Source organism: Myotis yumanensis, unplaced genomic scaffold (assembly GCF_028538775.1).
Source record: "Myotis yumanensis isolate MYYU_CA2020_CCGP unplaced genomic scaffold, mMyoYum1.0.hap1 SCAF_14, whole genome shotgun sequence".
NCBI lineage: Eukaryota > Metazoa > Chordata > Mammalia > Chiroptera > Vespertilionidae > Myotis > Myotis yumanensis.
Window position 1 is genome coordinate 51,184,323 of NW_027223765.1, and position 24,861 is coordinate 51,209,183.

General features: G+C 47.3%; 1 protein-coding gene across 16 annotated transcripts in view; it reads right to left on the reverse strand.

Moving 5' to 3' along the window:
* Positions 1-16,588: 16,588 nt before the first annotated feature.
* The window catches only part of MAGI1 (membrane associated guanylate kinase, WW and PDZ domain containing 1), a 563,313-nt gene continuing 555,040 nt past the window's right edge, over positions 16,589-24,861 (reverse strand). For 12 of the 16 annotated variants that reach the window (XM_070390955.1, XM_070390954.1, XM_070390950.1 and 9 more), the window contains 2 exons: positions 24,156-24,294; positions 16,589-20,065 (listed from right to left, as the gene is read on the reverse strand). In XM_070390955.1, coding sequence (XP_070247056.1) covers positions 19,281-20,065; positions 24,156-24,294 — 924 coding nt within the window. In that variant the 3' untranslated portion in view covers positions 16,589-19,280. Of the gene's footprint in view, positions 20,066-22,047; positions 22,137-24,155; positions 24,295-24,861 lie in introns of all 16 variants that reach the window. The other 4 variants (XM_070390964.1, XM_070390960.1, XM_070390961.1 and 1 more) reach the window with 1 other exon arrangement.

The following is a 24,861-nucleotide window of genomic DNA, read 5'->3' on the forward strand; positions in this document are numbered from 1 at the left end:
ATTAGGCTTCTGATTTGGGATTGTATTTTCCCCTGGTCTGAATATGTGGTATCGACTATGTTGACCAGTTAATTTATTAGTATGAGTCTTTGTAATTTTTATTATGTGTTGATTTTTATTTATAGTGTAGTAGTGGAACAGAACAATTTGTAAATTACTTAAAGCTATAAGACAGTGTCAAGTGACTAAAACTCCTGTGTGAATTTGCTAGAGTCCTCAGAAAAAACAATCAAATTTTTTTTTTTTTTGTAAAGAGCCATAATACCTGGGGCTTTTGTGGCATAATAACTATTGGGTTTTGAAAAAGAAAACAAAAAAATTAAAGTTTTTTTTGTCTTTTTATTTATTCCTTCCTTTTTAGTTTATATAGGCCTTTTGTGACTTACATGGACTTTTTTGCAATTTATATAAACTCTTTGTAACTTTTATAGTCCTGTTTAGTTTTTGTTTGTTTTTTTAATATTTGGCTTGGGCATTTTAGAGGCTTTAGTTTAAAAGTCTTTCCTTTTTTTTCTTTTTACAAGGGGAGAAGGAGGAGTGTGCCCTCCCCCTCTTTTAGACTAGGCAGGGTGTCCTCCCTAATAAGGGAATGGGGCACCTTGGATCTATAAGAAAGGCCTGACTAAAAGTGAGAGTCCCAAGGCTTCAGCTGAGCGGTAGAGTGAAATGGTAGTGATGAGGATGTGTATCAAGCAGGTTTGGGGGGAGGGAGGGGTGAATAGAGACCCTGGTGAGTGAGTCAAAGTAGAGCAAGTGGTCCCCTGCGATGGGCTTGCCTGTCCTATCAAGGGAACCCTTGGCCCCATCCCTTTATAGATGATGCTCTGAGTGGGGGCTGACTGGAGTGCTGGGCCCCGTCAGCTCAAGGCCGACATGGGGTAGGTTCTGGTCTGGGGACCCTCCAGCCACGGGGAACAGTCCCTCTTCCAGTGGCCAAACTTTTGACAGAGTGGGTCATTCCCTTGCTCAGTGTCTCTCTTGTCTGTAGGAGTGACATAGGCCCTTTTATGTTCCTTGTATTCCAGGAGTTGGGGGCCCTTGAGCTGTTTGTTTTAATGGGATGGCTTTTTCTCCTGTCCCATCTGGTGAAAAACACTGAAAGTTATTTCTACCGGTTGCTCATTGTGTGTCTGGGATCCAAAGGCTAGATTTTGGTAACTTTTTCCTAATGCCTGAGGCTGTGTGTTGGATAAAATGCATCTCCAAAATGCTGGGCCCTTAACAGACCTGAACAATTTCTTTGATAGGCTTTCTATTTATTACTTTCCTTAGAGATGCCATGCTAAGATTTACTCCTGGAAGTGGTAGAGTTGTTAAGCTAGTGCCTGCAGTTCTGTAAACAAGTGTCTGCAGTCTTGTAGCAAAGAACGGGTTAAACTGGCAACTGCGGGGGAGGGGGGTGTATAGGGGTGTCCTGAGCTGAGAAAGCAGGCCGCTCTGCCTTTGTGAGAGGCAGGAAGTTTGAGGGGACGGTGAGGAAAGTGTCCCTAGGAGTGTACCCACTCAAAGGTAAACAAAAATGGACAGTTTGGGTGGAATGGGATACAAAAGAAAGCATCTTTCAAGTCTAATACTGAAAACCATTGAGTTTGAGAGGGAATTTTCCCTAAAATTGTATATGGATTTGGTATAACAGAATGCATAGGAATTACAGCCTTGTTGATGGCTTGTAAATCTTGGACTAACTTATTTGTTTTGTCCTTTTTTTTATGGGTATGATTGGGTGTTACAGGGGGAATTACAAGGAACCAGCAGCCTGTGACCAAGAGGGTTGTAATGACCTAGTATAGGCCTTCCCTTGCTTCTAGATTTATAGGATATTGCCATTTGTTTTTAAATTTGTTTGAGTTCTTTAACTTGATCATAGCTGGTTTTGCTCTATGGGCTTATCCTGGCTTAAATATAAATGCTGAACCATGTCCAGCACAGTCAGTGGTGAACCTGAGGAGGGGCGGTGAAGGATTAAAGAAAAAGACAAGAGAATATAGTTGGGGCCAGGTGGATCACTGTGCCTGGATGAGGACACAGTGACCCTGCCTATAAGCGGAATCTTTATTTTATAGTCAGATCACACAAAGCAAAACAAGGGAGTGGTCAAGATATTTACAGTGTTCTTGTGAGTTTCAAATCTGCTTCTTTCCTGTTATTGCAGTTCTCTGAACTTCATCAAGCTTTGTTTTGGCAGCACTTGCTGTACCTCCTGCAGCCCACTTCCCTCAGCTACCTAGGACTACAGGGTTGGACTGTAAGGTCAAGCTTACATACAACCATAGCCTTTGGTTCCACCCCCCCCCTCCCCCCATGCTGATATTCTTAGCAGGAGCCAGCTAGAGCATAGGGCCCCTTCAGTTTAAGACCACTGTGCGGACAGGTTCTGTTCCGGGGCCCCTCCAGCCCTGAAGACAGTCCCTTCCCCAGTGGCCAGGCTTGTTGCAGAAGGGGCTCAGTTTTCAAGGCAGCCTCCTCTAGGGCAGTCCTTTTCCACCCGCATTTATAGCAAGTGCTGGGAGGAGGACTTTTAGGTCCCCTTCTCAGTAGTATCATCAGCTTCTGCACCTGCCAGGCAGCAATCGCTGGGCCTGCCTTTTATCCTCGTGTGTCTCCTTTTTGAAAGCCCTCTTTGTTCTCTTTCAATCCCTGTTGTAAAATACCGAGATGTTATTTTCAACATCTTTCCATGGAGGTAGCTCGTCCCATTCCTAATTTCTGTAGTTTCCTCCTAATAGCTGGGGCCAACTGGGTTATGAATTCATCTCTTAGGATAGTTGCTCCAGCTGGGCCATCAGGATCTGGATGAGTGTGTTTGATCAAAGCTGCACTCAGCCTTTGTATGAAGGAGGTGGGATTTTCTTGAGGACCTTGGTCAACGGCTGCTAATCTATTGTCATTAACAGGTCTCTTTGGCGAGGCTTTTATTCCCTGTAGAAGGCAAAAAGCATGTGACATCTAGCCCGCTGCCCATCCTCCAAATCATAGTCCCAATTAGGATTAGGAGGAGGGATGGCCTCCATTCCTGGTGGGTAGTTATTCTGTGTGTGGATTTCATTGGCATAGGCTAATGTCTTTCCCTTAATGTTATTACTTTCTGACGTAGTCAGGGCTTCTTGGAGGATTAGATTAATATCCCTCCAAGATAAATCATATGTTAAGGTGAGCTTCCTCCATTCTTGGATAAATTTGCCAGGGTCATCTATAAAACTCCCCAACCTGTCCTTTACGCCTATTAAATCTTGCATGTTAAATGGAATTTGAATTATTCCCCTCTATCCTCGGGCTTCCCTCAAAGGAAAAAGTCGAGGTGGTACTTTTTTTGTTTTCCTTTTGTATTTCCTGTTTTATTCTCCTCCCAACCAGTTGATTCAGTATAGTATGGTGCTAGTTCTGGGGCAGTTGGTTGTTGGGGCACTATGGGTGGAATCAGGCATTTACTCTTAAGATTTAATTCCTTCATTGCTATGGCTGTTAAGAGTTCAGGATGTATTTTACAGCTTTGGTATAATTTGGAGTTATTTCTCGAGGCCAGAAAGACCTGGACATAAGCTATTTCAGTCCACTTGCCCTGCCTTTGGCAGAATGAGTCTAATTGTAAGATTGTGCTATAATTTAGGCTCCCATTCCCAGGCCAAACTTCCCCCATCTCTTGCTACTGGGGCCTAGTTGTATTACCAAAAAAAAAAAATCAATCTTTTTTCTTTAGGTTTTGAGGTCAAAGCTGTCCCAGTTCTTTAAATGCATTCCAGAGGTGAATCTTGTGGTACTGATTTTTGGTTTCCCATCTGGAGGAGAGTAGAGAAGATCATAGGAGAGAATGGCATCCCTGTTACATTTCCTATGTTACCCCTGGAGAAGACGTCCCATCTCAGGTGCAGGTTTCCAGACTTAGCCAATCCTTACTGTGTAACCTCCTGGGTTTCCAGGCTTAACTAGTGTTTACTGTGTAGCCCCTTGCATTTCTATTTTTAATTGATTTAAAGTTTCATTTGTCTTCTACCCTTCCTTCCCTGTTCTGCAGGGGGTGGCCTCATACCTTTTGGGTGTATTCCTATTTTATTTAGGTGTCAATGCTACCCATTACTGACCCTTCCTTCCTGCCAAAGGCCCTGCTGAAGGAAGAATTGTAGTATTTCTAGCCCCGCCAGCCATTGTAAATATGGACCTTCTCTAACTTCTTGTATTATTTTCACTTTCTCAAAAAAATTTGCAATCCAATACATATATCCACTGAAGTGTCTGGAAATTTGCCATTCCTGACTACTTCCCCCGTCTCATGGGTCCTGTAGAGCTATGTGTAACAGGTGCCTGATTAGAGTGGGTAATACTTTCTTTGCGTCTAAGTAGGTAGTTTACTGACATCCCTTAAGTTTTGGTAAGGCTCAGCAGGACAAAGCCAACATTCTCTGCTGTGCCTATCAGTTTTTTAAAGATACTTAACAAATTGTCCTTGAGTCTCAAAGTTAGGTATCAGAGTCCGCAGTGCATACACAAAGAAGGTCCCTTTATTCACCCATTCCACAACTGGCATGGAACTAGTCCCCTAATTCGTAAAGAGCCCTAATCGGCTTGGCAAACAGTTTTAAGATCTTAGCCTTAATTTGTTTAAGTAGAGTGTCTCGCCAAAGCCTTTGTTTATATATTAGTCGTCTGTCCTTTAATAGTCTTCAGCCAGTGCGCTTTGCTGACAGTGTCTGTAAAGGCAAACTGAGGGAGGAACTTTCTCTAGGCTTTTAGATGATATCACTGAAACTTGAGGGGTCCCCAATTGATTCCCTTGCCACCCCACAGAGGCAACACTCCCCTGTCTGTATTTTCTACCAGGGGGATATGGCTGTGAATAGAGCTTCCAACAGCCAAGCGGGGGGGAGGGGTGCAGCAGACCGACAAGTGATTGGTGATTTAAATGTATTTTTCTCCTGGCCATGCTCCAGAGGCAGAAAAGCTAAGGATTTATGTAGTGGGTCCAAGTGTGCTGCTGTGGAGGGAGAGCCCAGAGGCGGTGAAACCACTGGTCATCTCCATTCCTTTTATCGCCCTGGTTTCTCTCTCTGGCTGTCTAGAAAAACCATGAGGACCCAGAGTGCTGGGTGACAAGCCCTATGTGCACCCCGGACGGGGCAAAGTTTAATTACAGTTGTATTCTGGAGTCCCTATGAGGCCCCTGTGTGGGAAATTGCTCACCTGTCTGAATTCAAATAATGGACTCTGAGACGTAAGAACGGCGAAAAGGAGACTTTTAATACACTCTCCAGAGCGGGTGTCCATTCCATTGTACAGGGCCACATGGAGCAGCGAGCATAGCCTATTTATTTAGTCCCTCCTCTGGTTCCTCATTGGCTGAGTACTGTGGGGTCACCTGTTTCCTCATACATCTCCTAGGTCTGGCTGTGTCCCATTGAGCCATTAAAAAAAAAAAAAAAGGCTGAGGCCTTTCTAGCTGCCTCCATCTCCCCAGTCTAGCTGAGGCAGACGCCTCGGGGCTTCCACCATGATGTTGGCCACGTGCACATGTTCCTCTTCCCTCCCTACATCTGTTTTCCCTGGGGAGAATTCAGCAAATTCCATCAAAAGCTGACCATGCTGGAGATGGATCACAGAGATCCATTTCCTACAAATTCCCTCCTCTTCTTTTTACACTAATTGATCCTGTCTTCACTAGCTGTTCTAAAACCTTTTGGCTTTTGTAGAGGAAGGGAGAGGGAGAGAGAGTCTATGCAGGTGCCTCCATTGCCGGCTTCAGAGCAGTGGGACTGGTGAGAAGTTCCTCTCAGGGTACCTTCTATTTCTCCTCCAGTTGGCCCATCGTCCTTGCTCTGCTTATGTCTCTCCAACTGCCTACCACACACCTCAATGATCTTGGCTCTGAATTCTCTTGGGGAAAAGGGGCATCGATGCTCTTCTGACTGAGGAGGGGTGGAGGTTCTCTTTCAGAGCTAAGAGACCCTTGTTCTCTTTCAGAGGGATGATGCCTGGGCATGGAAGGAGATGTCTAGAGGTGGTATTCCCTGAGTAGAGTAGGGCTTGTAACCTGGTGGAGACAGTGTTATAAAATTTCAAAAGTAAGAGCAGCAAGAATTATGACAAATGGTCCGGTGGAAGAAAAAACAATTCAATTCTAATAATTCCCTATTTATATATATATAATTTATCTTATCTAATAAAAGAGAAACATGCAAATTGACCATACCTCCACTACACTAACAAGCCATGCCCACCAGCCAATCAGAGCAACTATATGCAAATTAACCCAACCAAGATGGCAGCTGGCAGCCATGGAGCTGGAGCAAGCAGGAGGCTTGGTTGCCCCAGCAATGGAGGAAGCCAAGCTTCCCACCTTCCCTGGCCGGCTGTGGCCTCTGCTCAAGGCAACAAAGTTTCAATTATAGAAGCTAAATAAATCCCAGATACCTGCTTCCAGCCAGCCTCCACTGGGAACTTGGGTTGCTGAGGGCTGTGACCAGCCTGAAAACAGCCATCAACCCCTCACCCAGGCTTGCCAGGCACCCCAGTGGGGACCCCACCCTGAATGGGCTGTGGCCAACCTGCAAACAGCCATCAGCCCCTCACCCAGGCTGGCCAGGCACTCCAGCGGAGACCCCCACCCTGAAGGGGCTGTGACCAGTCTGCAAACAGCCATCAGCCCCCCACCCAGGCTGGCCAGGCGCCCAAGCGGGACCCCCACCCTGATCAGGGACACCCTTCAGGGCAAACCAGCTGGCTTCCACTCATGCACCAGGCCTCTATCCTGTATAATAAAAGGGTAATATGCAAATTGACCCTAACAGCAGAACAACTGGGAATGACTGGTCACTATGACCACTAGGGTGCAGACTGACCACTAGGGTGCAGACGCTCAATGCAGGAGCTGCCCCCTGGTGGTCAGTGTGCTCCCACAGGGGGAGCTATGCTCAGTCACAAGTCAGGCTGATGGCTGCCAGTACAGCGGTGGTGGCGGGAGCCTCTCCCACATCCTCAGCAGCGCTAAGGATGTCCGACTGCAGCTTAGGCCTGCTCCCCGCTGGCAAGTGGACATTCCCCGAGGGCTCCCGGGCTGCTAGAGGGATGTCTGACTGCCAGCTTAGGCCCAATCCCCCAGGGAGCGGGCCTAAGCCAGCAGGTGGACATCCCCCAAGGGGTCCCAGACTGCGAGAGGGCACAGGCCGGGCTGAGGGACTCCACCAAGTGCACAAACTTTTGTGCAGTGGGCCTCTAATCTACACTAATAAAAGAGAAATATGGTAATTAGCGTATGACCACTACCCTTTTCATTGGCTAATCAGTGAGTATATGCAAATTAACTGTCAGCCAAGATGGCGGCAGGCAGCCAGGCAGCTGGAAGAGAACATGAGGCTTGCTTGCTGCGGACTCCAACGTTCCCCGCCTCACTTGCCGGCCTCTGAGCTACAACTCTAAGAAACTATGTACTATGTTGCAAATAAGAAGCTAAACAAAACACCAGAAACCAGCCGGACTGAAAGCCAGCAGACCGACCTTTGTATCGATGTTTTCAGCAGTGAGGCCTCAGAGCTAAAGCTGGCCCAGAATAAAAAAAAAAAAAAAAAGAAAAGGAGCGGTTGGAAGCTTCAGTCACTCGCTTCAGGAAAACAGCCCTCAGCCCCTCACCCAGACTGGCCAGGCACCCCAGTGGGGACCCCCACCCTGATCCAGGACACCCTTCAGGGAAAACCAGCCGGCTCCCACCCGTGCACCAGGCCTCTATCCTATATAGTAAAAGGGTAATATGCCTCCCGGCACCGGGATCAGCGGAGCAGTGAGGCTCCTGGCACCGGGATCAGCGTGACAGGGGGCAGCGCCCAAACCCCCTGATCGCCCTGCGGCTCTGTGTGTGACGGGGCGGGGCCACAACCTCCCTATCCGCCCTGCTCTGTTCGTGACAGGGGAAGGCACCCCAACCCCCTGATCAGCCCTGCTCTGTGCCTTATAGGGGGGAGCTCCCCAACCCCCTGATTGCCCTGCGGCTCTGTGTTTGACAGAGTGCAGCGCACCAACCTCCTGATTGGCCCTGCTCTGTGTGTGACAGGGTAGAGCCATAACCTCTCCATTGGCCCTGCCCCGAGTGTGACAGTGGCGGTGCCCCAACCCCCTGATTGGCCCTGCTCTGTGGGTGATAGAGGGTGGCGCCCCAACCCCCCTCCATGGGCCTTGCTCTGTGTGTGACAGGGGGCAGCGCCCCAACCCCTTGATCGGCCCTGCTCTGTGCGTGACAGGGGGTGGCGCTGCAACCTCCCCATCGACCCTGCCTTGAGTGTGACAGGGGGCAGTGCCCCAACCCCCCAATCGGCCCTACCCTGAGCGTGACTGAGGGTGGGGCCCTGCTCTGTGCATGACAGGGGGCGGCGCCGCAACTCACCAATCGGCCCTGCTCTGAGCCTGACCAGGGGCTGCACCTAGGGATTGGGCCTGCCCTCTGCCACCCGGAAGCAGGCCTAAGCCAGCAGGTCGTTATCTCCGGAGGGGTCCCAGACTGCAAAAGGGCACAGGCCAGGCTGGGGGACCCCCCCACCCCCCCTACCGAGTGCACAAATTTTTGTGCACCGGGCCTCTAGTATATATATAAAAGCCTAAGCGACTGTTACGACCGAACGACTGGAATGTCTGGTCGTCCAGTCGCTATGATGCACACTGACCACCAGGGGGCAGATGCTCAACGCAGGAGCTACCCCCTGGTGGTCAATGCGCTCCCACAGCCAACCTCCCACGAACCCTTCCCCCAGTTGACCAACCTCCCGTAGCCCCTTCCCCTGGCTGGCCAGCCCACATCCCATGGCCACTCCTCCCAGCTGGCCAACTTCCCAGCATCCCTCCCCCTGGCCAGCCAGCCCCCCAAAAGGCTTTGATCACCGGCCAGGCCAAGGGGCCCCCACCCATGCACAAATTTGTGCACTGGGCCTCTAGTTGAAATATAATCTTTCTCCCTAAAATCATCCTTAGTTTTATTAAAGAGCCAAATTAAGACCAATTTATCTATTTCATTAACTACTAGAGGCCCAGTGCACAGATTCGTGCACCGGTGAGGTCCCTCGGCCTGGCCTGCACACTCTCACAATCCAGGACCCCTCAGGGAATGTCGGAGAGCTGGTTTTGGCCCAATCCCTGCAGGCCAGGCTGAGGGACCCCACTGGTGCACGAATCTGTGCACCGGACCTCTAGTATGCATATAAGGTCTTTGGTTAATCTCTTCCCGCCCTCCTCCTTCCCACTTCCCTCTGAGATTCATCAGTCTGTTCCATGTTTTCATACCTGTGGTTTCCACTCCTGCATTGAGCATCTGTCCCCTGGTGGTCAGTGCACGTCATAGCTACTTGTCAGCCGGTCGCTTAGGCTTTTATGTATATAGATAGTTTCAATTCAGTCTAATAATTTGCATAAACACAATAAGAATAGCAATTGACCACCTTGGCTAGAATTTCATGATTGAGTCTTAATGTGCCCCTCAGGGCAGAGAAGCCAAGCTATCCAGCTGCCCCCGGGCCTGCTGGCAATATCTGCAGGATTAGACAAATTCTTCACCAAGATCTGTACCTGCAGTGGCCCCACCTGGCCCACACCCTAGGCTTCAAGGCTCAGCCCAGCAGCCCTCCTACTCATTTCAGCATAGTGTGCACAAGGTGGGGGAGAGAAGTGGGGGAAGGATTGGGCAGGGATGCAGAGGCACCCTTACTGCTCCCCTCCCACTCAACCAACCACTAGTGACGGCCAGGTATGGGCCCGATGCTTCAGCACCATCCCTTTTCAGGGCTACTATATGACCAATAAGATACCAGGCTTTCTCCATGACACTCTTATCGGCTTCAAGTCTCCAGAATCCAGACATGACTTTTAAACATGACACTCCAGTCAAAGTTTTTGGTTAATAAAACCTCCAATGGAAACCGGTCTTATTGAATTTATGCAAAGAAATGTATTGCCATGATTCACTCATTAAGAATTGCCAAATTCTGGAGGGATTATGTAGGCAGAAAAATATACCAAATTGCTTTAAGATCTTCTGATTTTCCTTGACAAATGTATTATAACAAACAGTGACTGTCTTTAAATGACAAAGGAAAATTTAAAATGACACAGTTATGTATTTCATTATAATGCAAATGACATGGAATCTTGTCCTTTCTAGAAACACAGTATTCTATGATATTATAACTAACTAGAGGCCTGGCACATGAAATTTGTGCATGGGTATGGTCCCTAGCCCTGGCCTATGATCAGGGCCATCTTCTCAGGCTGCCAGCAGCAGGCCCCGCCCCCTGCCACCACCCACCCCTGGTTCCCTGTTTGCCATCGGGTAATCAGAACCTGCCAGCTGGGGGGAGGGACTGAGAGGTTGGCCGTTCCCACCCGCTCCCCAGTCTGTACTCCAATGCCAGTTGCCCTCTGTATGTGGGCAACTGGCAGGACAGGGTCCTTGGCCTGGCACTGCCTGTTTGTGTCACCACCTACCTCTGGTTCCCCATTCCCCATCGGGCGATCGGAGCCTGCAGGCCAGGAAGAGGGACCAAGAGGTTGGCTGTTCCCACCTGCTTGCCCGCCCTGCCCCCTGCTGTGGGTCATCCTCTGTGTGTGGGGTGACTGGCAGGGTGGGGGCCTTGTCCTGGCACTGCCTGTGTCTGCCACCACCCACCCCCAGTTCCCTGTTCCCCATTGGGCTATTGGAGCCTGCTGGCCAGGGGAAGGGACTGAGAGGTTGGCCAGCAGGTCCCAATCAGGCAAACTCAGATTAATAGTATCCTGTTACTTCAAAATACATAGATATTTAATAATTTGTACTATTTAACCCAGAAAACTCAAAGTTTTAAGTTACTAAAGACTTTGGAAAACTATGTTTAGGCATATCTAACTATCACTGAAAAAGCTTTAATATATTCACTTTATTTTTTGTTATATTTATAACAAATTTGAGATTTTAAAGCTAATTATTACTATTACCCAAAGCATTTTCTTGTCAATTTTGTAACAGGGATAACTCACTGGCCTTTAGTGGCTTTAATGCGAAAGTACTATTTTATTTTTCTTTATAAAAACGCTTGTATCCCCAACCACCACCACCGCTGCTATTTCTACAACTTTCTGGAGGCACTTCTGCAGATCTGCTCCTCCCAGTGTTAGGAGCAAAAATAGAATATTGGGGACCAGCTGTGGTTACGGGAAATATTAATGATGCTCAGCTAATCATGACTACCCTGTGTTGGTCAAAGAAAGGACATAGTGACCTGGCTGAGAGTTGTATGCCCCTGGGACCTTGGAATCAACCTTGAAATTCGGGTCCATTCTCATTCAAGAACTGCCTATTATCATGGAAACATTAACCCTGTTGCCCAAACAATGGAGTCCCACCACACCCTGTGATCCCCTACTTCCTCCCCATGTAATCTCTGTCCCACCCTATACAAGCAGCTGGCTTGGGGGCGGGGGAAGTGGGGGCTGTGAATGATCCACTGCTTTTCTATACTGCTGGCAGTATGGGGCAAACACTCATACATGATTCAACCCTGCCTCCACACAACTGGCTCAAGTAGTGGCAGGCAGCGTGAACCCATTGATTGTCTAGTTACACTAGGATCTTATCTTATACTAACACAGCAGAGCAGAGACAAAGGATTCCCCATGTTCATAAACCAGCTAAGAGCAAACTAAGTGCCCAAAAGATAGAAAGCCAAAATTACATTCCAGACACACAGACAAAAACTCACTAGCTAAGAGTTTCAGACGGCTCATGCCTTCAGAGGGAAAGCAGGAAGAGTCCCCAAAATTAAGACTTCTCAGCAGCTGCTACAATCTCAGCAGACTGTTCCTACAGTCTCTGCCACGTGTTCAGTCTCGCCACAAATGGCTGGGGCCCCCAAAGCGTGATGTGCCCCATCTTTAAACAAATTAAACCAAATAACAGAGACACAAAACATCAACAGGAACACTCTTACATACAGTATTTACAGGTGTGCACAACCCACAGATGAAATCTCATTGTCTGTCCTGCCACAGACACCACAGAATGCCCTGCATAAAAAAACCATCGAAGCAGAACAATGTCTCCTGTCCCTGGTTCTGGAACTGCCCTCCCCAGAACATCAGCATTCTCCCCAATGGACTATCCTGGGGAATGTATTCCCTAGGCCTAGAATGTTTGTTTCCCATCCTCGGAAAGTCCCTGTGACTATTCTATGTGCTCAGTCCCCCGTACTGGAGATTTCTTGCACTTCCTGAGATCCGCTTTGTCCTTCTCTGGCACTTTCCCTCACAGGAGAAACCGAACAGCAGATCAGAACTGTGTACTCATTTATGTCCCAGTCACGACCTCATCACATATACCGACCTCGGAGGATACCCAACCACCAAGGTAGTAAGTACTAAAGTCTAATTTCCCGTCACGGCCAATGCATAAGGTTTGCCCGGTTGCCGCGTGTGTACCCCCAATATGTCATTTTGCCATTTTCTGAAGTAAAACAGTCTTGGGCCTATTTTATGGCGTCTGCGAAGAGATGGAGCTCAGGCAAAGGGGCCACCCAAAATCAGGTAGGATGTATCTCCTCTTAAACCAGCTCCTCCCTCTCCACCTGCACAGAGATCCCAGACAGCCCTCAAATTGTGAGAAATTGCTCACCTGTCCGAATTCAAATGACAGACTCTGAGACATAAGTATGGCGAAAATGAGACTTTTAATACACTCTCCAGAGTGAGCTTCCATTCCATTTTACAGGTACATGTGGGGCAGCAAGCATAGTCTATTTAGTCCCTTCTCCAGTTCTTCATTGGCTGAGTATTATGGGGGCCACCTGCTTCCTCATACATCGCCTAGGTCTTTCTCCCATTGGGCCATTAAAAAAAAAAGGGCCTTGGCTGGTTTGGCTCACTGGATAGAGCGTCGGCCTGGGGACTGAAGGATCCATGTACCTTGGTTGCGGGCACATCTCCAGTAGGGGGTGTGCAGGAAGCAACTGATCAATGCTTCTCTCTCATCGATGTTTCTAACTCTCTATCCCTCTCCCTTCCTCTCAGTAAAAAAACAATAAAATATATTTTAAAAAAAATTGGGCTGAGGCCTTTCTAGCTGCCTCCACCTCCCCTGTCTAGCTGAGGCAGACGCCTCGGGGGTTTCTACCATGATGCTGGCCCATGTACACAGGTCTTTGTTCCTCTTCCTTCCTTCCTACATCTGTTTGTCCTGGGGAGAATTCAGCAAATTCCATCGAAATCTGACCATGCTGGAGTTGGATCACAGAGGTCCATTTCCTACACCTGTGCATCTTAGGGTTCAATCCCAGGCACCTCTGCAAGGCCCTTATACCTGTAGCACATTCAAGAGTCTTGAACCAAAGGGAACAATTTGCCTCTTTGATCTTTGGAGCTTGGGCAGGGACCCAAGCACTCATTTGGTTTTATTTTCAATTTTCTGCCCCAGAGCACAGGCCTTGCATATTTTGCAAATTTTTATTATGCTGCAACCCCCTAACCCCCAGTGGCAAAACAGAAAAAGAAATCCTTGAAGGGAAGCAAAGACAACTGTGCAGCCAAGCGTTAACTGGGAGTAATCCACCTCTGATCCCAATCCTACTCTGATCCGAGTCACGACACCGAATGTTATAGGCACCTCTTACTGACACCAGAGCGGTGTTACTGGCCAGGACAGCACTCTGAGCCAGTGGGATAGGGCTATCCCCAGCCTCGATCCTTGTCTTCTCATATCAATGAATTTAGACTAGAGACCTTGACTGTGTTGTGAAAAGTCTATTTATTAAAGCAATTAAAGCGTGCACCTTTATTGAAAAAAGCAAAGCAAGCAAACCTATACCACTGGCTAATGAAGCACAGACGGGTTCTTAGCTAATTTGCAGAGCAAGATGGGTGGGGGTCTGAGGTGTCATATACCTTCCTGTCTATAGGCTTCAAAATGCCTCTGCTGACTATGTTGGTACAGATTAATGCTCAAGGTCCCTTTTTTTTACTTTGCTGTGGCCTTCCCAGAATTCACGAGAAGCACCTGCCAACTTTATCTCGTCAAGCTTTGAGGCTGCTGGCTTCTTTGCTTAGACAGTGGTTCTCAACCTTCCTAATGCCGTGACCCTTTAATACAGTTCCTCATGTTGTGATGACCCCCAATTTCATTGTTACAAATTGAACATAATTAAAGCATAGTGATTAATCACAAAAACAATATGTAATTATATATGTGTTTTCCAATGGTCTTAGGCGACCCCTGTGAAAGGGTCGTTCAACCCCCAAAGGGGTCGCGACCCACAGGTTGAGAACCGCTGGTTTAGGGAGTAAAACTGTCCCTTTTCCCCTTTCACCCTCTGTCTCTGCATTCTCTTACAAGGGAGTTGTGTTTTTAACCATTTGTTCAGTGTCCTGGGTTGGGGAAGATAATGGCTTGTTAGTTACAAGCTGGCTGCAAATTGCCCACACTATTTGGCCTTGTTTTCACTTTCCTGTCTGTTTTCCTATTCCTCCTGCTCTGGAATCCTGTATCACCACCAAGTACCTAGCAGTCAGTCTGCAATGTGTACTGAAAAAACAAGTGCTCTAGTAACAAGCCGCACCTATTCTGCAGGTAGGGATGAGTAGCCTTTCTGTGCTATTTTCCCTTCAACTCTGTGATTCTCTGAGATCAAAGAGACTTTATTCCCTGAGGGATCTACTGAAAAGGACAGTGCTTCTTGGTTGGTGTTTGGCGTTCTAGGCTGTGAAGACCAAGTGGACCTGGAGGGACATGCGTATGAAGTGGAAAGTGATAGAGGGTAGCAGTCAGCACTTGAGTATTTACTGTTAATATCACCTTGCTTAAACCCATCTTCTTTCAAAATGACCTGGTGATCCAGCGGTCTCCCATTAGAGAATTAAAACCACACTCCTACTCTTGACGATGAGCATAATGCATAAAGACCCCACTGGGTGAAACTAGTCAACAAGTTTTCATAGAAGCCCACTTCCACAACAACAACAAAAAAGTACCTGTGTTGGAGAGGGTCCAGCTTTGTCATTTCCCTTCTTCAAAGCATATAATGAGGTGTATTCCAAAAGCACTAGGATCTTATTGTGCTGAACACCCCTCCCCCACTGCTGACCATGTTGCCAGATTGTGAGAAAAACCACCTGGAAGAACTTGAAAGGCCTCTTCCTTTAACATGAATGCAGACTATCAAAGGTGGTCTCAGACTGCCCACCAGCAGGAAAAATCTCTGAGAGCTATAATTGAGTCACATCACATTCTTTTTAGTGTGGCTATTTATGGCAGGCAAAGAACTTGTGTGACTAAGGGCTTCATAAATAGTTCCCATTGTCTGTTAAGCCAGGGACCATTTCCAGATGCCATCTTTAACAAAAAGAAGCTAGGGAAGTGAGCAGTGTCCATAATTACTACGTTGGTGACAAAATAAAGCAATATACAGCAAAAGAGACAAATCGTAGGATGTTTTTGCATTGCTTTCAGAGGGTAGAAGGGAGGAGAGAGAGAGAGAGAGAGAGAGAGAGAGAGAGAGAGAGAGAGAGAGAGATCAGGCTGGGAATTGAGCCTGCAACCGAGGTGTCCTTGACCTAGACTCAGACTTGAGACCCTTCTAAGCTTGGGCTCTCTAACCATGGAGACTCACTGGCCAGGGCTAGGAGGGCTCACTATTAAACACAGTACCTTTTGAGTGCCCAGGACATGAGATTCTCTAGGGACACCCTATCCACTGAAGGTATAATACATAAACTGTGTGGGAGCCTGGAACCTCATTAGAAACCACATGCTCAACCAAGACAGACATTAACTCACACCCTCACGGGTTGAACTTTTCATCTAGTATGACTAGCAGGAGTATGTCTAACCCCACATACATCTGTCTCCAAGACTTATGCTCTGAGACTATTTTTGGCCTAACTTTCACAGCACAGCCTTTTGGTTTCATATTTCAAAACACTGGTGAGTGTATATGAGCCACACTGTTTGTGAACTCTATCATGAAAGTATAAGGCCTTCTTCCCCATTTTAATAGAGAAAACATTTCTTCATTTTGATTGGAAAATAAGCCAGGACAATGAAAATAGAATACCCATTGCCATACAGATAATTCCTCCTCCTCCTCCTCCTCAAAAAAAGTATTTTACTGAGGATTCTTCTGATTGTCAGAGGTGTGCTAAACACTTGGCTGTTATTCTTCCCAACTCTATGAGGTGTGGCCTTTTCAAGATGAGGAAACCGAGGCTTAAAAAGAGGTTAAGGAATTTGCCCGAGATCACAGGTAGGAGGTGATGAAGCTCTTTGGTGGGGTTTGCTCTATTTCCAGTGTTCCATGCGCCCCCATGCTGCCCAAACTTCCATGAGCACATGTATTAGCGGGAGACCTTGTGAAGTTCACAGACTCCAAGGTGGAACCTAAGATTCTGCATTTCTAATAGGTTCTGCAGTGTTGATGAGGCAGCTGGCCCATGGACCACATTTTGAATAGAAAGGCCCTAAACTATTGCAAAGGTATAATTCCTCCTTTCAACACAATGGTATATTTCATCAAGCTGGAGCCAAGCACTCTTACTTGGTTACCTGACCTTGATACATTTGAGACAACATGGAGACAAGAAAGATATCAATCCAGAAGCAATAGTGGTTATGGAATGCATACATTTCCATGTATTTTTACAGTAAAAATGCATTAGAAATCTTTCACAAAAGAAACTTAAAAAATACAAGTAGGGTGTTGGGTCCCCCCCCCTCCCCCACATTCTTCTAGGCATCCGCTGTGTAATATGGGTGGGAAGGAAATTTCTAAATGGTTTGATTTCATCGTATAAAATACACATCCATCATCTCTCATCAAGACATTTACATGAAGTGGGGGGTTCAGGAAAGTAGGCTCACAAGAATCAGTCTCCAATGTAAGGTTACAGTAGTTCAGAGAAAACTATATCTTCCTATTTAGTGCATAGTCCCTGTACAGTACAATATTTCCAAAGCGAATCTGTGTGGAATTCTGAGGAAATAGCCACACCAAAGTCTTCAGATTGAGACAAGCCCAGGTGGGTAGCACATAGATTTTAAAATGTCAAATGTTATCTATGACAATAAAAAAAGACATCAAAATATCAACTTTGATGTACTCCAAAAATCTACCTTGATTTCATTTATTTAAAACTCTGGACCACAACTGAGAGCATCAATCATTTCATCACAGATTTTGCTAGAAATAGAAAATTCTTAGCAGTGGAACCTTAGGAATAAAATCTGCAAGTTGGCTCCTAGGAAATGGATGAAAAAGAACATCATTATTCAGTTGTATTCTCCCTCAGCCTTACTACCATACTATAGCTCGATGTATGTTTTGTATGGAAAACTTTGATAAAAATAGCAGCTGCAGAATTTTTTCTCTGAGGAAGTTGTTTTGTGAATGCCTATTCAACTATAGCTACTCACCCTAGTGCTATGTATAAACCCATAAGTCAAATAAAGCTCTGAACAATGTAATATTATATATGCATAGTGTTTTATAAAAAGATTGGCCCACACACTGCTTTTCATCAGTACAGAAACAGCATTAAGTCCATAGCACACTGCAAGAAATGAGTGAAGAACAGAATGCAAACAAGTGCCTAATAGTTCACAAGCAGGCTCACCATGGAGGAAATTATGATACTCAAACCAAGTAAAGCTTTAAAGAATTACTTATATAGTCTCCCATTTTAAAACAGCTTTACATACCTGATTAAGTTTACATTAAAATATATCCCAATGAATCAATTTGTTCCATATTCAGAAATATAAACACATATCACATTCCTCACTGCTAAAGTTTTTGTCATAAATTCTCTTTTATACAAGAAAAAAGGCAACAGTTGTTTTTAAACAGGCTCTATTAATTACAATTTTTACTCTGTACACACAATGATTGGCTGGTTTTCTCCTTTTTTTTTTTTTTTTTAACAGTACCATGAGAACAACAGTGATTGACTTGCAAAGTTTGTGTCTGTATGGAAAATGCAAAACAGTACTACGGAAATATACAATGTATTGTAAGCAGCAGTTTGCTATAGTGGTCCAACAGGTACAAGCAAACATTTGGCTCAGCTAGGCAGTAATCCATTTCCCATTTCAACCACTTCCCTGGGCTATAGCAAACCCAATTACACCTCATGTGGGAGTGGATTGCAAAAGAATGTGTTGTTGTTTAAAGAAAAATCATGATGTTTTGTTTTGCTGTCCCAAAATTCAAAGGACAGGGTCATGAGGGCAGAACTTGGCCAATGAGCTCTAGAGCCATTGGGATCATGTCCTTTCCCCTTCAATTACTCTGGAGGCTGTTAATAGTTTCAAAAGGAAACTGGCATTTCTAATAAGCACCTCTAAACCCTACATATCAACAGAGAGCTAACTCCACCAAGACTCATTCCCTCCTTCCCCATTTAGTAAGGAGCAACATGGGCTTATGCTAAAAGGGGGGCCACACCTTCTCTATTGGGGATTTTTGATTCCTTCACACTGGGCACATTGTCCCCCACTCCATCTACTCTGCAGCCTCAACCAGACAATACAGAAGGTGTTTTTTGTCCATTCCTTCCAGTAGTTGAGAGGCCATGATGGCACTGCCTTCATGAGATCTTAGGAGGTGTTGGTAACGCTAATGAACCTGGCCATCTGCACCGGGGCTGCATTTGGGTCATGGCGGCCAACCTTTATGGCCAGGGAGAGTATCAACTGTTTTCTGAACCAACTGTGATGCAAGAACATAACATTTCTGTGTGCTGTGTAGATTTGCTATAAATATCCTTCATTTGCAATAGTAGTCTCTTCATATAGTTTGCTTGATTTTAGGATCACCGGCAATCCCAGAGTCCTCAGCATTTACAAATATAACTTTTGCCTCTTGGCTTTTTTTTTTTTTTAAGAAAAACTAACTACAGTATAGCACTACATCATTACATAAGTCTATATCAAATTAATCAATAACTTCCCTTACTTAGAGAAAATGATCAAAAGCCCTATTTGACCAGGAGAGAGAAAAAGATTGCCCAAAGATGGGAACAATTCTACAGTGTATGTAGAAACAAAATTTATCCCCCTTCGGGGCAACATTTGGCAAATAATTTCCAGAAAAGTATGCATTTAAAAATACTTTCTTTAATATTATACATCAGGCACAACACTGTTCACATATATATTTTTTCCTTATAAATTCAAATGCATAACATGTTTGTTGCTATTCACAGGGTCGTCAGGTGCCAGGTGCTTCCTAAGGTGAGGACATGGTTTCAGGGGTGAGCTCCTCTTGCACCTCGGCCACGGGATCGGCCCCCGGCCGGGCTCAGATGCTGAGGTCGGTGCTGCACTCCTTGTAAGGCCGCCGTCTCTGCTCCGGGGGGTGTCTGCCGCCGCGGCCGCCCTCGGGCCTCAGGCTCCCCTCGTCCCTCTCCCGGTGGCCGGCTCTGTCCTCTCGGTTCCTTTTCTCCAGGGACCGCTCCCGCCGGCGCTCCGGGGACCTCGCCCGCCTGCGGTCGGTGGACTTGGCCCTCCTGTCGGGCGAGCCCGGCCGCCTGCGCTCTGGGGACCTCCTCTGCTCCAGGAGCCGCTCCAGGGACCTCCTCCGGCGGCCGGGCGAGCCTTCCCTCCGGCGGCCAGGCGAGCGCTCGCGCCTCCTCCCGGGGGAGGCCTCGCGTCTGCGCTCGGGCTTCTCCCTCCGCTCCAGCGTGTTGTCGGCGCTGCGGGTGCCCTCCCTGCGCCTCTCCGGGGCCCGCCTGCCGGGGCCGTCGGCCGCCAGCCGTTCGGGGGGCGCCTCCCTGCGCCCCTCGGGCGCCCGGTCCTGGGGGTGGCAGGCCCCGCCGCCGGGGGTCCTGGGAGTCCCATTCCACGTGTGGTGCTCACTGGGCGCCCGGCCGGGCTCCCTGCCGCCCCGCGAGGCCCCCCCGGGCGCCCGCTGGTCCCGGTGCTGCGAGGATTTGTGAAGGTCGGGTGGGTGACTGGACTCCGACGGCGGGGGCGGCCGGCGGCCCCTCGTTTCTGGGGCGCCGGGCCTCACTTCCGGGATGCCAGGCCTCACTTCCGGGAAGCCGTGTGCAGCGGCGGGGCCACCGAGCCTCTCGCTGCCGGGGTCTACGGGGAAGGAAGCAGAGCGACAGTCGGTGAGCAGCCCTGGGCGCAGGCCCACCCGCATGAGCGCCCACAGCCACAGCCCGCCGAGGCCTGGGGAGGGGAGCGGCTACTAGTTAGGTTAACAACTAGTGCTGGCGGCCCTCCGAGGCCTGGGGAGGGGAGCGGCTACTAGTTAGGTTAACAACTAGTGCTGGCGGCCCTCCGAGGCCTGGGGAGGGGAGCGGCTACTAGTTAGGTTAACAACTAGAGCTGGCGGCCCTCCGAGGCCTGGTTAGGGCAGCGGCAACTAGTTAGGTTAACAACTAGAGCTGGCGGCCCTCCGAGGCCTGGTTAGGGCAGCGGCAACTAGTTAGGTTAACAACTAGTGCTGGCGGCCCGACCAGACTCAGACCCTCCGGGACTCACAGCAGAAAGACCCCCAAACAGGGTCTCGCAACAGCCAGACGTCCCACCACACCCACTGCTCTCCCCACTCCCCAGCCTTTGCCCTCGCCCCCCCCCCCCCCCCCCCCGCTCCCGGCCCCCATGAAAGGAAACAGTTCTTTAAAAAAGCACTTGTTTGAACTTGCTGAAAAGGAGGCTGGGTGTGAGGGACTCCCTGGTGGTGGTGACGTGGTGCGGAGGTAGCAATGGCCTCGGTGCACCTCGTGCATCTACTCCAGCCAGATGCCCCCTGTGGGCACCGGGGAGGGATGCCAGGGGCAGCATGGCCGGATGTTGGCGACTGGCAAGTGGGACATGAAGGGAGGGTCCATTAGGCAGTCCCTGCCTTTGTACATGTTATTCAAGTAGTTTCTTCCCTTTTGTGTAAACTTGGGGAACTACTTTTTTTAAACGTGGCGTCTCCTGACCCGTGAAAGGGAGTAGAAGGGAGGTTGTCAGGAGCACAGGTGACAGCAGATGGCGTCCAGATAAACTTGACGTTCAGAGGCCCTTTTCTTTATGCCCAGCCGCGATCGCAGGGCTGAGCCACGGAGCCACTGCACTGCTGCCTACAGCGCCAGGACAGCTCTGGACTCAAAGCAGGGCAGCGCACAAGGGCGTTTGTTTATCATGAGAAGGTGAAGTAACACCGCAGGTGTGGCATCTCGACGTTATGAGAGCTTTCTTCAAAGCAGGGCTGCTTTATTTACAGCTGACCCCAACAGGTCACACACACTGTACCACTGCGGGCAGAGCACCAGGAATGGGGCGCTGCGTGTGGAGGACAGGCTGGGGACAGTCACGGGATGAAGTGGAAGCTCTTTAAGGGTCTTTCGTGAAGCAGCAGGGTCAATAGTAAGCGATCTGTCTCACGAATGATCTCCCAAACCCCTGGTAGGTGGTGACAGCAGCAGGCATAGAGCCTTGAGCAGGGGTTGGCAAGCTTTCTCTGCAGAGGGCCAAGGAATCGTTATTTTTGGCTTTGTGGGCCACAGAGCTTGTTACAGTTACTCAGCTCTGGCACGGTAGCGTCAAAGCCGCCTTAGACAACATATGAAATGGGTTGTGCTGCTGAGCTTTAGTTACAAAAACAGGCTGGGGACAGGATTGGGCCCATGGGCTGCCCTTTGCCAAGAGATAAGCAGGAAATACCTTCCTGTCTAGCGAAGCCCTATCTACCCAGGTGAGAGTTCTGTGGTACGAGGTTTGTTAGGTTTGTTCAGTCTAAAGCAAGCATGTCAAACTCGTGGCTGACAGGCTGCATGCTTCGTTTATTTAAATAAGCGAGTTTGACATGCTTGTTCTAAATGCTGGGTAGACTTAGAATAACACAAAGACCCTTTAAGATTTGGGAGAGCAAGACTAACCTGGGGGCTCCTTACTCCTACTTTTAAGATAAGGGAGAGCAAGACTTCAGCAGGGTCAGCGGTGTACTTACAATTCAGAGAACGCAGGGTGCTCAGAATGAATTGCCAAACATATCAAAATAGAGCTAAGCAGAAGCAATGAGGAAGTTAGGCCACAGCACAGAAACACCTAGTATTGATTGAGCTACAAACCGTAGTTTGATTATGGCCCATAAGGTAGAAGCAAGCCTCCCCGAGCTTTTCATTTCTCATACATGCAGCGATATTAGGAGGTATCATTGCTGTAGAAGGGAGGGCCCAGCACCAAGAACAGTCAGAGAGAAAGAGAGAGAAAGAGAAAGAGAAAAAGTTGAACATTTAGATTCCCTGTAACAAAGAGGAAAGAAAAAAAAATCTGCATTTGTTAACATAGGGCAAAGAGAGTTTATTTGTCCAGTCAGACAGTCTAAGGCAACACTCAAATAAGGCTGCAGAAACCGCAATCAGAACAGTGACGTTTTAGACAGCCATAGAAGGTGACTCGGGACCCAGACAATAGATGCATCCTTTTTTCTTTCTTTCTTTCTTTTTTCAAACAACTGGGACAATGACAGGCTGGCATAGGAGAGCATTTAACAATAAACAACAAAAGAACAAAGTGCCCTCCCTCCCCCCTGAAGACCACGGCTGTTAAATTAAGTACAAAAAACTCATTACAAAAATAGCCTCACAGAGAAGCAGGTTCCAATCAAGTCAGAAAAATATTGGAACTTAACATATTATAACCCATTTGTGACTCTAATCACTAGAATTAGAGATTCAGTCCAAATGACACATGGAGACATTACAGCAGCACAACCCTGGCATGTTCAACCCTTCTTGGAAAACCGAGCATTTAAATGATCTTTATTTTTAGCCCAAAGAACATTTATTAGTGTTGGATTTTCATCCTCAGTGCAACAGACACAGGTTTGGAGAGGGTACAGAGGTTACTGACGGTGACTCTGAAATGAAATATCACATCCAACAGAAGCATAGGGAAGACAGAAAAGGGAGACAGCGTTACACAGTTTCAGGGCATCCATACACCTATCAGGGTTCCATACCCAGCACAGCTGTAACATCTCAGTGTTGTTAGGCTACCTTCCCTGTGTGTGGTTGGCCATGTCTGAGGGGGCCTCATCTGATATGCCACCCCCACTTTGGGCCCCTCATATTTTGCACCTGGATGTCCCAACACTTGGGAAGGCTACCCTTCAAAGGAGTTAGCCTTGTCCTTGAGCTGTATCTGAATTAAAGACCTCTTGAAGTCCAAAATGCAGCTGGGAATTGTGCAGAGTGACTTTCAGAAAAGAGGGTGATAACAGATAAAATCCCTAATAAAGGGGACTGACGCATATGGGGACCATTCAATCACAGTTTCTATAGAAACTTTTGTAGACCTTTGGTTGGGAAGAAAAGCCCTACATCTAGGGCATAGCTTTTTTTTTTTAAATTTTAAACAAGAATCTCAAATAAATAGGACATAATTATTATAATATACAATATTTTGCCATGAGGACACTAAGCTATTTAAAGATCCTTGCTGTTCAGTCAAATCATGTCTATAGATATGACGAAAGAACTTTACGCATAATCTGGCTTTCCCCATAGGAAAGGTATAGTCATGTGTTTCCCTCATGATGAGGACTGGGAATCTATTCCATCCTTTATCATTTAAAAACATATGGCTAACATAGCAACAGTTTTGTTTGTTTTCTACGAGTGGGCTCAGGTAGTCTCATTTGGGGCAGCAACTGGAGGGGGGTCGCAGAAGTGTTGTATACAGAGCATAAAGGCGGTGAGCAAGGCTCCCAAATCATCTCAGAATTTCACGTCTCATAAATAAGACATCAAGTAACCACAAAAGAAAAAAATAAAAAGAATTGTGCCTCAACATATCACTCAGGAAACCTGCTTTCCTGCTTCTTAAAAGGAGTAGAGTCATTTTGTGCTAACAATTGGATCTGAGAACCAGTTTGGCACAGTTCAAACAATCATTCCTTCGCTCTTGGTCGGACTAGACAAAATGTTTTCTCTGATTATCAGAAAGGGGGCTATTAAGATCTTGTCTTAGGCCATGCCCCAGTCCATGGAAGGCAAGCAAAAGGATGAAATGTGTAGAGGTTTCAGAACAAGCGAGGCAAATAATCACATGGTGCGGAAGGCTGGTAAGACACTGGTGAAGAGGGGAAACAAAAAGACTTTCCTGCTGCAGTTCTGGAGACAAAGTCATGGAGTCATGCCAGGGAAGGAGGGGAGGTTTTCATAGTTTGACCCACCATATTCTGGTACCGAGCCGTCGCCCCGCTTCAGAGACAGACGCACTCTGCGGCCTCCGTTCTTAATCAGTTCTATAGCCCGAGAATGCTTCATGTTTTTGGTGGTTTCACCATTGATCTCCAAAATTTCGTCACCGATCTGTCCAAAGCAAGAGAGAACAAAGTGAGAAGACCACACAAGGGTTTCACTGGCTGTTGAGGTGCTTTATGGTTAAAAGTCTTTCATTTATTGATTTCCCAAATATTTATTGAGTGTTTGCCAGAAAATCTTCTATTGCTCAGGATGCAGCAGTGAAGACAACAAAAAACTCCACAAAAATTCCTCCCTGATGGAGATGACATTCTAATGGGGAAAATACAATTAACACGAAAATTAGAAAAGTACATCTATGTTAGATAGTATCTGAGAATCAGTTTGGCACATTTCAAAAAATCATCCCTTTGCTCTTTGGTCGGACTAGACCAAATGTTTTCTCTGATTATCAGAAAGGGGGCTATAAGTGCAAAAAAAAATTAATAAAGCTATCAAGGGGAATGTTAATTATTGAAGGAAGGAGGATGTGGTAAGCTGCTTCCAGGATGGCCCTCAATGAGCCCCACCTTCTTGTATTCACATCCTATGTAATCTCCTGCCCTTTGAATGTGGGTTGAAATTGGTGACTTGCTTCTAACAAACAGTATATGGCAAATGCGATGAGATGTCAGT